This window comes from Crassostrea angulata, chromosome 9 (assembly GCF_025612915.1).
Source record: "Crassostrea angulata isolate pt1a10 chromosome 9, ASM2561291v2, whole genome shotgun sequence".
Classification (NCBI taxonomy): Eukaryota; Metazoa; Mollusca; class Bivalvia; order Ostreida; family Ostreidae; genus Magallana; species Magallana angulata.
The window spans coordinates 36,496,518-36,510,431 of record NC_069119.1 but is presented as its reverse complement, the minus strand read 5'-3'; the positions used below and the strand labels follow the sequence as shown (position 1 = coordinate 36,510,431).

General features: G+C 31.6%; 1 protein-coding gene across 1 annotated transcript in view; it reads left to right on the top strand.

The window, feature by feature from the left end:
* Positions 1-10,907: 10,907 nt before the first annotated feature.
* Positions 10,908-13,914, top strand: part of LOC128162552 (parathyroid hormone/parathyroid hormone-related peptide receptor-like) — a 68,504-nt gene continuing 65,497 nt past the window's right edge. The window contains exon 1 of the mRNA XM_052825790.1: positions 10,908-11,399. Coding sequence (XP_052681750.1) covers positions 11,292-11,399 — 108 coding nt within the window. The 5' untranslated portion in view covers positions 10,908-11,291. The remainder of the gene's footprint in view (positions 11,400-13,914) is intronic.

The window sequence follows — 13,914 nt, the reverse complement described above, 5'->3', positions numbered from 1 at the left end:
TCAAGGTGTGTTGGCAAAGACCGTATTTAATGTAATAATGTAATAAAAGTATGCTGCACTGGACGTGAAAATGTAGTTACATTGAAGTTAAAAGTATCATATTTGTCAATTAAAAGAAAAGAATGGTCTCGATTCTTGTTTACGTAAAAATGAACATGAGTCCTGCATCTTGCTTGTAATAGAAAAAAAAACAAGATATAATTTAAAAAATGTGAGAATGTTTGGCTCTATTCACGACAATGCTCTAATTAAACTGATATATGATATTGTTGGTGTCTCAAATAAGGATGCGACTTTTCTAATTGACATTTTGTCTATTTATACAAGACTTGATTATTCATATAAGCCCTCTCTTAACTTGTCCTTGTAAGAAGAGCTATATCTTCATTACATCCATTCAACTTCATTGAAGAGGTAGAAGTCTTCTTTGGAGACATGGCTTGTCATATTTACATGTCCTTAAAGTAAATACAGCTAGGATCAGGATAATGCCTTGCTATCATCCTATGATCCATGCTTGAATTTGGATCAAGGCACGAAACACTGAAAAGATATTAACTAAGCACTTAACAGAAGTTGCATTTTCTCTATTACAATTAAACTAAAAACTAAATCGGATAAATTGTATGATGGGTTCATTAGTATCATATTGAATGTTAAATGAACAAATAGCCAACGCTTAGGTTTTCCACAATTATATCTGTTTAACAAGTCTGAAATCCAACAGCATTCATTTGATGGTTCTCTCTCTCTCTCTCTCTCTCTCTCTCTCTCTCTCTCTCTCTCTCTCTCTCTCTCTCTCTCTCTCTCTCTCTCTCTCTACTATTTCTTTTTACAATAAAAGCATTGCCTTGTTGGTGTTTGTGAAGTGATAATCTTAGCTAAGACGTTTGAATACGTTCTTAAATTGGATGAAAAATCCATTTGGCTCGTAAATCATTTGAAGTACTTTTATCCAGATCAACCCCTTATTAAATTGATATAAAAAACAAATATATCTAGTAAGCTCTTCTCATTAGTTTACTAAGCTGATCATGTGTGTTTCATCTTTGACATCTTAAGACCAATAACATATTATTTCGCACAAGAGGTCAAATATTTATCATAAATCATGACTCGACAATAAGGTACATGTATTTAGATATACACTGTAAGTTTCAAAAGGTAGATAAAAATATTTGCACAAAATGTACTAACGACTTACTTGATATTGTAAGCAATTTTCTTACAAAAAATGCAAGATAGCTAAACTTTACCTAACGTCAATTCTAATATTGTCAAAAATACACTCATTTCAAAACCGAATTCCGCATAGATATACTGACCTTGAAAACTTGCAAAGATTATAAATTTTACAGATTTAAATTTACACATAAATTCAAGAATGCAATATGATTTATATCGCTCTGGAAACTCTTTAAGTTTTACTTATTGAGATCTATTTTTGTATTCGATGGCCGACAAATTCTAACATAATCTATTCGATCTTTGCGTTGAGTAAAAGTGCATTTCAAAAGAGAAAGTCACGTGATTAAGCTGTCTAATTAAATGTCTTATTCCCGAATGTTGCAGGGAAAAAAACTCAATTGCAATTAGAATCAGTCAGCACAGCCTTTTAAAAGTGAACATAATAATGAATAAATCTTTAACATTTTGATATTGAACTGCAATAAATCTATAACATTTTGATATTGAACTGCAATAAATCTATAACATTTTGATATTGGACTGCAATAAATCTATAAAACTTTGATATTAGATTGCAATAAATTTGTAACATTTTGATATATGACTGCAATAAATTCCGATAGGAAAACTTAATATCCTATAGGAAAACAACATGCCTTAATCAAATTCCTACAGGAATTACCATTCTCCTATAGGAAATATAATTCCTACATGACTTTTTAAAAATCCTATAGGATTGTCAATATTTCCTTTAAGAGAGTCAATTCTCCTATGGGAATTATCATCTTCCGATGGGATATTAATTCTTAAAGGTAAATATCTCACCTGTCAGGTGAAACACACTAAAAACAAAAGTGGTTATATACTCTCTAGACAACGGTCTATCATTTGGTATACATTGATTTTTCCGAAACTGCATCTTAAGCGGGTGCAAAAATGCCGTCTTGGCACTGGCATAATTATCCGACACAGTGTATTCTTAATAAGAATAAAATTTTATTTTTATTGTTTTGTCTGCATTAAATCGATAACATTTTGATAATTGACTGCAATAAATCTATAACAATTTGCTTTGGACTGCAAAACAATAACATTTTGATATTGGTCTGCAATGAATTTATAACATTTTATTATTGGACTGCAATTAATTTAGTACGTTTTGATATTGGACTGCAATTAATCTACAACATGTTGATATTGGTCTGCATTAAATTTATAATAATTTGTTATTGGAATGCAATAAATTAATAACATTTTGATATTGGAATGCAATAAATTTATAACATTATGATATTTGCCTGCAATAAATCTATAACATTTTGATATTGGACTACAATTAATCTACAACATTTTGATATTTGTCTGCAATACATCGATAACATTTTGATAATTGACTGCAATAAGTCTATAACAATTTGCTTTGGACTGCAAAACAATAACATTTTGATATTGGTCTGCAATGAATGTATAACATTTTATTATTGGACTGCAATTAATTTAGTACATTTTGATATTGGACTGCAATTAATCTACAACATGTTGATATTGGTCTGCATTAAATTTATAATAATTTGTTATTGGAATGCAATAAATTAATAACATTTTGATATTGGAATGCAATAAATTTATAACATTATGATATTTGCCTGCAATAAATCTATAACATTTTGATATTGGACTACAATTAATCTACAACATTTTGATATTTGTCTGCAATAAATCGATAACATTTTGATAATTGACTGCAATAAGTCTATAACATTTTGCTTTGGACTGCAAAAAATCTACAACATTTTGATATTGGTCTGCAATAAATTTATAACATTTTGATATTGGTCTGCAATAAATTTAGTACATTTTGATTTTGGACTGCAATAAATTTACAACATTTTGATACTGGACCAGTATTGTTCACACCCAGTATACCTGGCAAGGGCGGTCCCGTGTTCTATGTGATTTTGTAATTAAAAAGCTGTACGATTTGTTTAATTACCCCAAGAAGTGACACAATGGGGACACCATCGATTAATGCATGGAATATCGCTAAAAGATGCAGGGCAATAAAACGTGCGCCATTCGACATAAGACGAACATAAAACCGCGTCATTTGGAATATAACTACACCCGCCCTGCCGCCTGCACGTCGTGGTATGCTTCAATCTATTTAATTTGCGACTGTGTCTCATATGCAGTTTTAACTACAAATATTAATTTACATTCTGCAAAGTAGGCCAGTGGCTTAAAAAAAAACCAACGAGCTTCGACTGTCATTATATAAAAAAAACAAAATGTCCTTGTTAAAGATACAGCAAATTATCACCAATAGAACTTGAACTTTACAAAATCTTGTATACCCTTCCACAAAATAAATAATGCTCATTTTATTAATATTTTTCTCGCACAGTATTTGATACCAACACATAATTTTAAAGCATATAAATTGAACCCTTTATGACACAGGTTTCCCCTTTCTGGTTCTTCTTTTAATAGAATAACGCCATTTGTCTATTTTTTTAAAAGTATTTAAAATGTTTAATGTATCCAAATTTCAATTACATACATGTATTTTGTCATATATCTTAAGAGATCTGCTTTCTATATGTTTGCATGGGAGTTATGGTGTTCCGATGGCCGGGGCAACTTCAGTCGTCGCTATTTCGCCTTTAGGGCGAAGATGCAAGAGTGTGAAGACTGATGCTAGAGCAAAAATACGAAATTGCAAATAAAGGAATATGTAAAGATGCGACGGTGAAGCGCGATAATGCGAAGGCGAAAGTGCGAAGGTGCGAAGATAAAGGAGCGATACTACTATTGTTCGAAGGCGAAAGAGTGATAGTATTGCTCCTTTGTCGTCGCATCTTTACACTTTCGCTCCTTCGCCTTCGCAACTTCGCACTTTCGCATCTCCGCCCTAAAGACGAAAGTGCGTTATATATGGAGCAGTGCATTGGCTAATATGGCTGGTAAAATTATTCATAATTTATCAAGAAACTTCCCCGTCAGGTACAATTTAACAAATGCTGAATCATTAATGTTCGGACATTGGTTAGACAACAAACCCAATATTCGGTTCAAGTAGTCCCAGTACTTTGATTTGAAAACTGTAGCTGTTTTAAATTGTTTATGCATAAACCAATGTAGTCCCCGATATTTCTTAAACACAACGCATAACTGTGTTATGCTTCAAAACTTTCAAAAAAAAGATACTGATACATCTGAGAGATTACAAAACAGTTGCCAAAATTATCTGTATTCTCTCTCTCAAATCTTGTGATAAAACGTACGGATCGTTGAAAAAAGCACTATTCACATTCCACATGCTCAAACATATATTGATAGCAATGTTAATCGTAGACTTCTAGTTATCACAATTTGACCTATCTTTGACCTATTTGTATGTAAAGATTAATGTACATGTATATATCACGCGCAAGATGGCGGTGCAGTGTAAATCTCATGGAGCGCAGAACTATTTAATAAGATGATACAATGTTCACACGCACATAGTACATGTAACATGGAATATAACGAAGCTTTTAGCTATAGGTAGTGTATAACAGACATATCCCGGAGGTTATACTACAGTATTGTAATTGATAGTTTGTGGGCCATTGCATTGTAATCAGATATTTATATGGTCATTTAATTGCAAATAACTATACATTGTGGTATTCGGGATGGTTTGTTGTCATTTCATACTAGTACATATTGAGTTCATTACATTGTAATCGATGATACATGTATACATATTGATTTCTTTACATTGTTATCGATAAAATTAGTACATATCAAGTCCATTACATTGTAATCGATGATACTAGTACATATTGAGTTTATAACATTGTAACCAATGATACTAGTACATATTGAGTTCATTACATTGTAATCAATGATACTAGTACATATTGAGTTCATTACATTGTAATTAATGACACAGAGTTAATTACATCGTAGTCGATGATACTATAGTGCATATTAAGTTCATTACATTGTAATCGATTATACTTGCTTGTACATATTGAGTTCATTACATTGTAATCAATTATGCTAGTACATATTGAGTTCATTTAATTATAATCAATGATACTTAACATATTGAGTTCATTACATTGTAATCGATGATACTAGTACATATTGAGTTCATTACATTGTAATCGATGATACTAGTACATATTGAGTTCATTACATTGTAATTAATGACACAGAGTTAATTACATCGTAGTCGATGATACTATAGTGCATATTAAGTTCATTACATTGTAATCGATTATACTTGCTTGTACATATTGAGTTCATTACATTGTAATCAATTATGCTAGTACATATTGAGTTCATTAAATTATAATCAATGATACTAGTACTTAGTGAGTTCATTACATTGTAATCAATGATACTAATACATATTGAGTTCATTACATTGTAATCGATGATACATGTATACATATTGAGTTCTTTACATTGTTATCGATAAAATTAGTACATATCAAGTCCATTACATTGTAATCGATGATACTAGTACATATTGAGTTTATTACATTGTAACCAATGATACTAGTACATATTGAGTTCATTACATTGTAATCAATGATACTAGTACATATTGAGTTCATAACATTGCAATCAATGATACTAGTACATATTGAGTTCATAACATTGTAATCAATGATACTAGTACATATTGAGTTCATAACATTGTAATCAATGATACTAGTACATATTGAGTTCATAACATTGTAATCAATGATACTAATACAAATTGAGTTCATTACATTGTAATCAATGATGCTAATACATATTGAGTTCATTACATTGCTTTTGCCTGTATTGATTCATGATACTTTGTAATGATGCATCATGGTTATCACATTAAAGGGATAAATACTTTTTACACGGATATATTTTATTGTTACAAATTCTTTGCTTCGTATTGTCTTTGTGTTAATGTTTCATTTCAGGGTATATTCGAAGTAATCGTTTCTTATCATTTAATATTCTGAATTATCAAGCATGGACATTTCCGATTTCTTAGGTACACAATTGAAACACCATAAGACTAATTATATCTGATTGTAATAATATAAGAATAATCACTAGTAATTGTTTGTTTACAGCATAATTACTAAATGCATAAATAAAATTACTGTGCAATAAAATGTTCAGTCCTGTTTTGAAAATAAATAAAAATGAATTGCATAATATATACAACGTACCTATTATACATGTATATATGCATAACTGACATTACTGTTGCAAGAAAAGAGTACAGTCGTGTTTTGTAAAGAATCCGTATTTGTCTTATATACATACATAAAAAATCTTTTATTTCGTAGAATTTGGAACCGTTTAACTGAGCAGTCGATTTTATAGGGAGAAAAAGGCCAGGGCTTTTTCGATCCGGAAAGGCATGGATGGACTTATTAATTATTTTGAAATTCGCCATAATTTTCTCGCCTGGAGAGAAGGAAATCCATTCTCCTTCAATAAGCATCAAGGCTGATTGACGGCGATAAAGTATGTAGTCTGTGGACACCGTCATTATGCTCTAATGCGGAACGGAATTGTCTTTCAAGCTGTCCCTAAGAGCAATGACAAATCTAGTTGAGAACCAAATTTGAAGGCATGGCTTCGTTTGTTTTCGAGTTGAATATCTAGTCTTCAAATTGTATGTGACGTTTAAGTATGACGTAAATTTTTCCCGCGTGTTTTTTTTTTTTTGGTGACGATGTTTAAGCAGTCGGTCAGTAACCTTCACACCAACTGAATTCTTGTCATGGACATATAACTGGCATGGTATGTATAAACCAATTGTTTGAAGTGACGATATTGTTCGGTGTTCAATCACAACTTCGTATAACCCCCTAAAATTTATTAATTATTTTCCACCAAATTTGTGTGAAAATAAGGTTAATCAGTCCAAATCAAGTAAAAAACTTTTTGCGCCATAAAATTGTAATTTTTTTTTGTACGGAACTGTAACAGCAGCTCCCAGGTTGTCCATCAGAATTTTTTCAACCGGTAGCTTAGACCTGCAGCTAAATGATCGCTTAATAGTTTACATTTATGTGTCCATTGATTAATGTATACATGTGATAGCTAACGATTTTATAGAAGTATATGAATTATATTGGGGGAAATTTATTCCAACCCACTTATCTTTAGACTCGGGTTAACTTTGTTGCCTCAAAAATTCTTTTTGTGATTCAATTTTCTATCAAAAAGTAAACATTTTAGACATATTTTATCCCTTGTAAAAACGTTATGCTTAATTACGGGCCGCCGGAAGGCGGTCCGTTATTTGATACACATTTAAATATTGTTACTGCGTTTCTGCGGGATAGTTCTTTTTAATAGAATTAATACCATGCATATTTTTTATGAATTAAAAGTAAATTTGCATATAGAAATATGTGATGTACCTTTTAAAAAATATCACATATTTTTTGTTTTACTCGTAATTGAAAAATACTAGTAGGTCATACTTAATAGATTGTCGTGTTTGGCGCGTTTTTATCGAGACTATAATCCATTCGGAAAACTTCGGAGTTTTTACATTCTTTTCAAAACAATGCATCGGGATCGGTATGCGGTACATACTAAAGACCTAAAATACTAAAGACCTGAATGTCATTAAATTTTTTATAAATGATATATTTGAATTTCTGTGTGCCGTGTCAAATAAAATGACTTTGTGTGTGTATTTATTATATTTCCATGTAAAATGTGGTAGAAAATATCATGAAATGACATCAATTTCAATTATTTACGCAAAAATATGACAGAAATGAAAATTTGAATTGACTGGAAAATTTAAACTAATCAATTTCTATTTTATCATGTGGTCTCTTAAATTCATATAAACTAATGCATTAAGTTTTCATTCAATACGATGCAACAAAAAAAAAAACAAATTGGTTTGAAATACATAATCTCCAAGAGAAAAATGATGAGTTGAACTTTGAATTGTACAAATCAATGTGTTTTCCATTACTTCATACTATGGCAATGATCAAACAATTACCGTTAGAAATGCTTACAGTAACGAACTCGATTCTTTGTGATATTAGTAAAAAGTTAAACTTCAAAACAACTTGCTGAAATTATATTAAAATTTACCATAAAAAATAGTACAACCAAATTTTATTTTCTATTTTGTGGTGTGTTTTATTGTAAACAACCAATGACTCATACAACAATTATATTTTTTGCGGCCCATTTGACGCTTGCGTCAAGATGAATTCTTGTTTAAATTGATAAATGATGTCCATATGACATAGGGAAAATACTGAATACACGATAGAATTCGCCTATCCAATCAAATAACGATTTACATATCATCAGAAGGGTATCATATGTATATCAAACACATCAATACCCCTGTATATCATCCTCTGACTTATAGTCATGATGCAGACTCTAGCAGACAGCCCTTCTAAATAAGTTTACTTATATGTGACATGCAATTAAATTCTACCTTTCAATATTTCATCAAATTTTCTGGTTCTCATTTACATATAGCTCTAAGTCAAATGTGGAGGTCATTGCAGATCTCTTTGAAATCCAAATTCTCTCCTGTTCGCCTTTGAGATGGTCAGCTCAACATCTCAATCATATGTATATTTAGTTTTCATGATGTGAGCAATGCATAAAATTGATAAAAAGGTAGACTTTTTCCCGTTCATATTCAGTAGCTAGAGAATCGTGTGGCGATCTTGAAAATGTACACATTTGACTTTTATACCATTGGGATGAATTTCATTATATTTTAGAATGTTCTAGTACACATTTTGCAAAGGATAGAAAAATGTTTTTGTCCAAGAGATACTATGCAAATCCAAATATAATGAAATTTTAACGAGTTGGTGAATAGTTGTAATGTTATTTTTTGTCTTAATTATATACATACACACGTGTTTTGTGTTCATTTGTGTATACTGATGATGAACCTCGAATACCAGTGAAGTGTAGCTGAATTGAATTGAATCTTAACCTTGATAGTCACTATCTATAGTCGCCATCAAAGGATTGGTATAATTAGGCTTAATTATAAATGCAGTCATTTTGATTGCCTCCTTTAAAATTTTAACTGCAGTTCGAACCTTAACTTTTAATTGCTTTTCTGTATTAGAATTTCATGCATCAAAATATTCCACACATCGATTAATTTTAATTTTTCTTTATCAAAGAGTGCAAGCTGTTTGATTCATTGGTATCTTGTTTGTTGCATCCTTCCTGTAGAATCCCTCAACAACTGAACGAAAGATATCACATTGCTAGAAAATAATGATATCTACCATGTAGACATTTATTGTAGAGAATTTCAAAAATTTACATTTATTGCAAAGATAACATCCAAGTTAAAAACAACAAAAAATCCCAATAGATATGGTTCGATAAGATAAGATCTCTCTCTCTCTCTCTCTCTCTCTCTCTCTCTCTCTCTCTCTCTCTCTCTCTCTCTCTCTCTCTCTCTCACACACACACACACACATTCTCTCTCTCTCTCTCTCTCTCTCTCTCTCTCTCTCTCTCTCTCTCTCTCTCTCTCTCTCTCTCTCAGAAAAATCAAAAATATAATTTTCAGATTCAAAGTTGTGAAAATCATGACCCCCGAGGGTACGGTGGGGCCACAATAGGGGTCGAATTTTTACATAAGGATATAATTTATAAGGAAAAAATGCCAATTGGCTAGCGACAAGTCAATTAGTCAATAGGTAAATCATCTCAAGGTCAAAAGGTCAAGTACATCTAGACGACTTGGTTAAAGACCGACTTATATATAATTATGAAAATTTTCGCTCTGTCATTGAAAACAAAAATCAATATCTACGTAGAGCTTAGGGAATAGTGTCATTGAAAATATTGACAAAATTTCAGTAACTTTGTAAAACTACAAAGAACTTTAAAAAAATTAAAAATCACATCAATATTTAAACTAATGCTCTTGTTGTTGACAAATATATATCAGACACAAGATAATTCTAATGAATACCATAGATATTGATTCATTAAAAAATTGTCCATATTTGTTAAAAAAATATTAGCTCGATTTATCTAACTCAGGTAATCTTCCTAATTTGACCCTGATTTCGTACATTTATAAATATTTTTTTTGTGTGTGTTACTCATGTACCATCGATATGAGAAATAAACATTCATAGGTACTTTAGTACTGCGAGGAAGCGTAGTACGATTCTGTGTGAAAACAGTCTTGTACAATAATGAGTTAATTTAGATTTGACGCCTTTGTGCCCCACATACTAATTAATGGGGTAATAGTTGCGCATGCAGACCCCGTACTAGATTCATATGGTATTTGTATTTGGTGCGTATTAGGCGCTACGGATATTTAATAATGTATACATCGGTCGTCCTCTAGCTCTTAAGATATCTTCTACGCAAATTGAGAGATATATTTGATATCGATATTTGCATAGGAATAATTTTTTTGTCTGGAACGTTTAGACGCAGTAACCGATCTAATATTGAGGTCTGTCGAGCGTCAATCCGTTCGCATCTTAAGCAGAAATTTTAGAATTCTTTAAAGTCGTTCTAATTTGATAAACTCGAGTATATTATCTCATAAACCAGTCTTATTTTCTCCAATTGATGAAGCGAGTATTGAAATATTTCTGTGGAGAGTCTCTCCAACAGGTGTGAGCCACGGAAAACAAATAATCAACAAGTTGGCATCAAATCGAAAGCAGTCATTATTAATACCGCGTACCTCAACGCGCTTACTGATGAAAACCATTCACCCATCACCAGGCGCTATCTTTGACGATTAACAGTTATTTAAGCAGTTTACCATTAATGTATCCTACCTGTGTATCAAATGGAGCTTCCGACAGACAAACGCTCCCGAGATAGAGCCACTTAACGCCGCCAGCCAATTGTTTCGCGTAAGGGTGTCACGTGATATTGAAAAGAGGGAGCCGAGGAACTTTTTCAGATCTTTTGAAATTAACCTTTCAATGCCAGGCTTGGAATTTCATTCATTATTGTATCGTTTTACCGAAACAGCAATTTAATACGGCAATTGCTTACAACTTTTAAAGACATGTTTTTGCCCGGAGAGTGACACAGCTGGGAAGAGCCAAAAGCTTATGACTGTTTTCTCTCCAGCAAGAAAAAGGAATAATTATTTTGCTGGAAAAATGGCATATCATATCGTGGAAAATAATTCCTCTACCTGGGCCACAACCAGTATTAAGGTACGGGATTTTTCTATTGTAATTTTTTTTCATAACAAATCGTGAATTTAATTAGTCTGCGAACAGATTTTTATCTTGAATGCGACAGAGATGCGTACGTATATACAATCATTTTATTTGGCTGATCTGAATATGAAACTGTGTCTTGTACAATTAAGTATTGTGAAGTGTTTTGTGTCCACCAGATTAAGAACTTACTTCCTATAAATTATTCTCTTACGAGCACGGCACTTTGAACTATTATTCGGTCGCAAGTTTCCTTTCACTTTCTTTTGTAATTATGCTCTGTTATATGTACAGGGTACTTATGAAAGACTCAGATTAGGAATGGTTAACAAATTGTTTACATCATTAAATGTACATAAATAAGCATCATGTATGTAATTTTAGTGATCAGAACTCCTGATTGTTAATTCCAATTTTTCCAAAGTAAAACCATTTTAACAAGAGCTTGGACTTTGGGTAGTTGTGTCAAACAGCACTGTGACGTAGGCCTGTCTATTTCATTGCTGGCCACTCAGCCATGGTTCTTTGAAATCAACAGCAATCGGTGCACATTTCGCTTGAAACCGCGTCATTTTTTAACTTATTTTGATACAAGGAATAGATAGCTACGCCTTACTGAAAGTCCAAAGTCTTGTAAAAATGGTTCTAATTGAATAACTTCATTATAGACGAAATTAAAATTTGGAATATTTGGGCTAGATAGCATATGGCTTCATAACAATTAAACCCACAAAATACCATTCAATTTAAATTTAGTTTGAGAATTTGTCAAAACTATTTTTTCATTTAGTTCTTCACGAACATTGAATTCTTAAAACAAAATGGTTTTAGATACCTGAATCTACAATGTATTTGATTTAGTTATCGCCTTAGAATTTGCGAAAAACTTTCAGAACCAAAACTTTGGGCATCTTCTGCGAAAAAACGTCTATAAAGATACAGGGTCAGCGACTTCTTTATCACGATACAGGGCTGCTAGAACTAGTAGGATAATGGAGTTAGAGTGTGGCCATTGATTTCAAATAATTGTTAATCGAACAGATTCCGGAACAAAACATGCTATTAAATGTTGATTCTGTCTCTCAGAGAGAGAGAGAGAGAGAGAGAGAGAGAGAGAGAGAGAATAAACTTGTAATCAGAAAAGCGACTTGCATGATGCATATTTTTCCGACAGAGTTGATTTAACTTGGTTTTAATGAGCGTTGGGATTCACACAAAATCTTCTTGCCAACACATCTATTGGTTTCCAAATTAAAAAGAAGTAAACTTTAAAGTAATCTCGAAAATCTGAAAAGCTGTGAAGCATACCCTTGTACGTGTTTATATACTTGAACTTAAAAAAAACTGCACTGACTTGCATATTTTATTCTGTGAGCTTTTTACCACAACATCTTAGCCCCCCCCCCCCCCCTCCCACCGTGTGATGTATATGTAGCACAAACTTGTATTAAAGTATTAGTACGTGCTTTGTGTTCAAATAAAGCTGTAGTTCAATGTGTTTAAGTGTTGTGATAGTCAAACGTAGCTAAAGTCCGACAACCGGGATTAGCGATGTACCTATACAACATAAAACATTTGGTAGATATAGTATGAAATATTCGATCAATATTGTATAAAACATTCGGTAGATATAGTATGAAATATTCGGTCAATTTGATAGTATAAAACTTTCGGTAAATGCAGTAAAAATATTAGGTCAATATACATGTAGTATGAAACAGTCAGTCAATATAGTATAAATCATTCGGTCAATATAATATAAAACATTCGGTCAATATAGACGAGTATAAACCATTCGGTCAATATAATAAAAAACATTCGGTTATTATACATGAAGTAAAAAATATTCAATCAAGATAGTAAGAAAAATTCAGTCATTATAGTATTAACATTCAGTCAATATAGCATAAAACATTCAGCCAATATAATATAAAACATTCAGTCAATATAGCATAAAACATTCAGCCAATATGATATAAAACATTCGGTCAATATAATTTAAAACTTTCGGTCAATGTGATATAAAACTTTCGGTCAATATGATATAAAACATTCGGTCAATATAATTTAAAACTTTCGGTCAATATTATATAAAACATTCAATCAATATAGTATAAAACATTCGGTTAATATACATGTACATGAAGAATAAAATATTCAATCAATACAGTACGAAAACTTTTGTCAAGATAGTAAAATAGATATAGTCAATATAGTATAAAACATTCGGTCAAGATTATACAATTACTTGCATTGCTGCAAACTGCAAAGAATTGCTAAGAAAATATTTTTGCGGGTTTTTTTTTCTGTATTGTCTTCTCAGAATAAGGAATCTCTTTTTTTTTTCAAATAAATGAAAATTCAAATTATTCAAGTTAAATTTACAACAACAACCCCAAAAAAACCTTTAAGGAGTTTGAAGCCACAATTCCGGTGCCAAAATTAAGGTGAAAATTTTCAGGTGAAATAAATCTGAGATATTTTCTGTCCTTGGCATGGTCATCTTCCA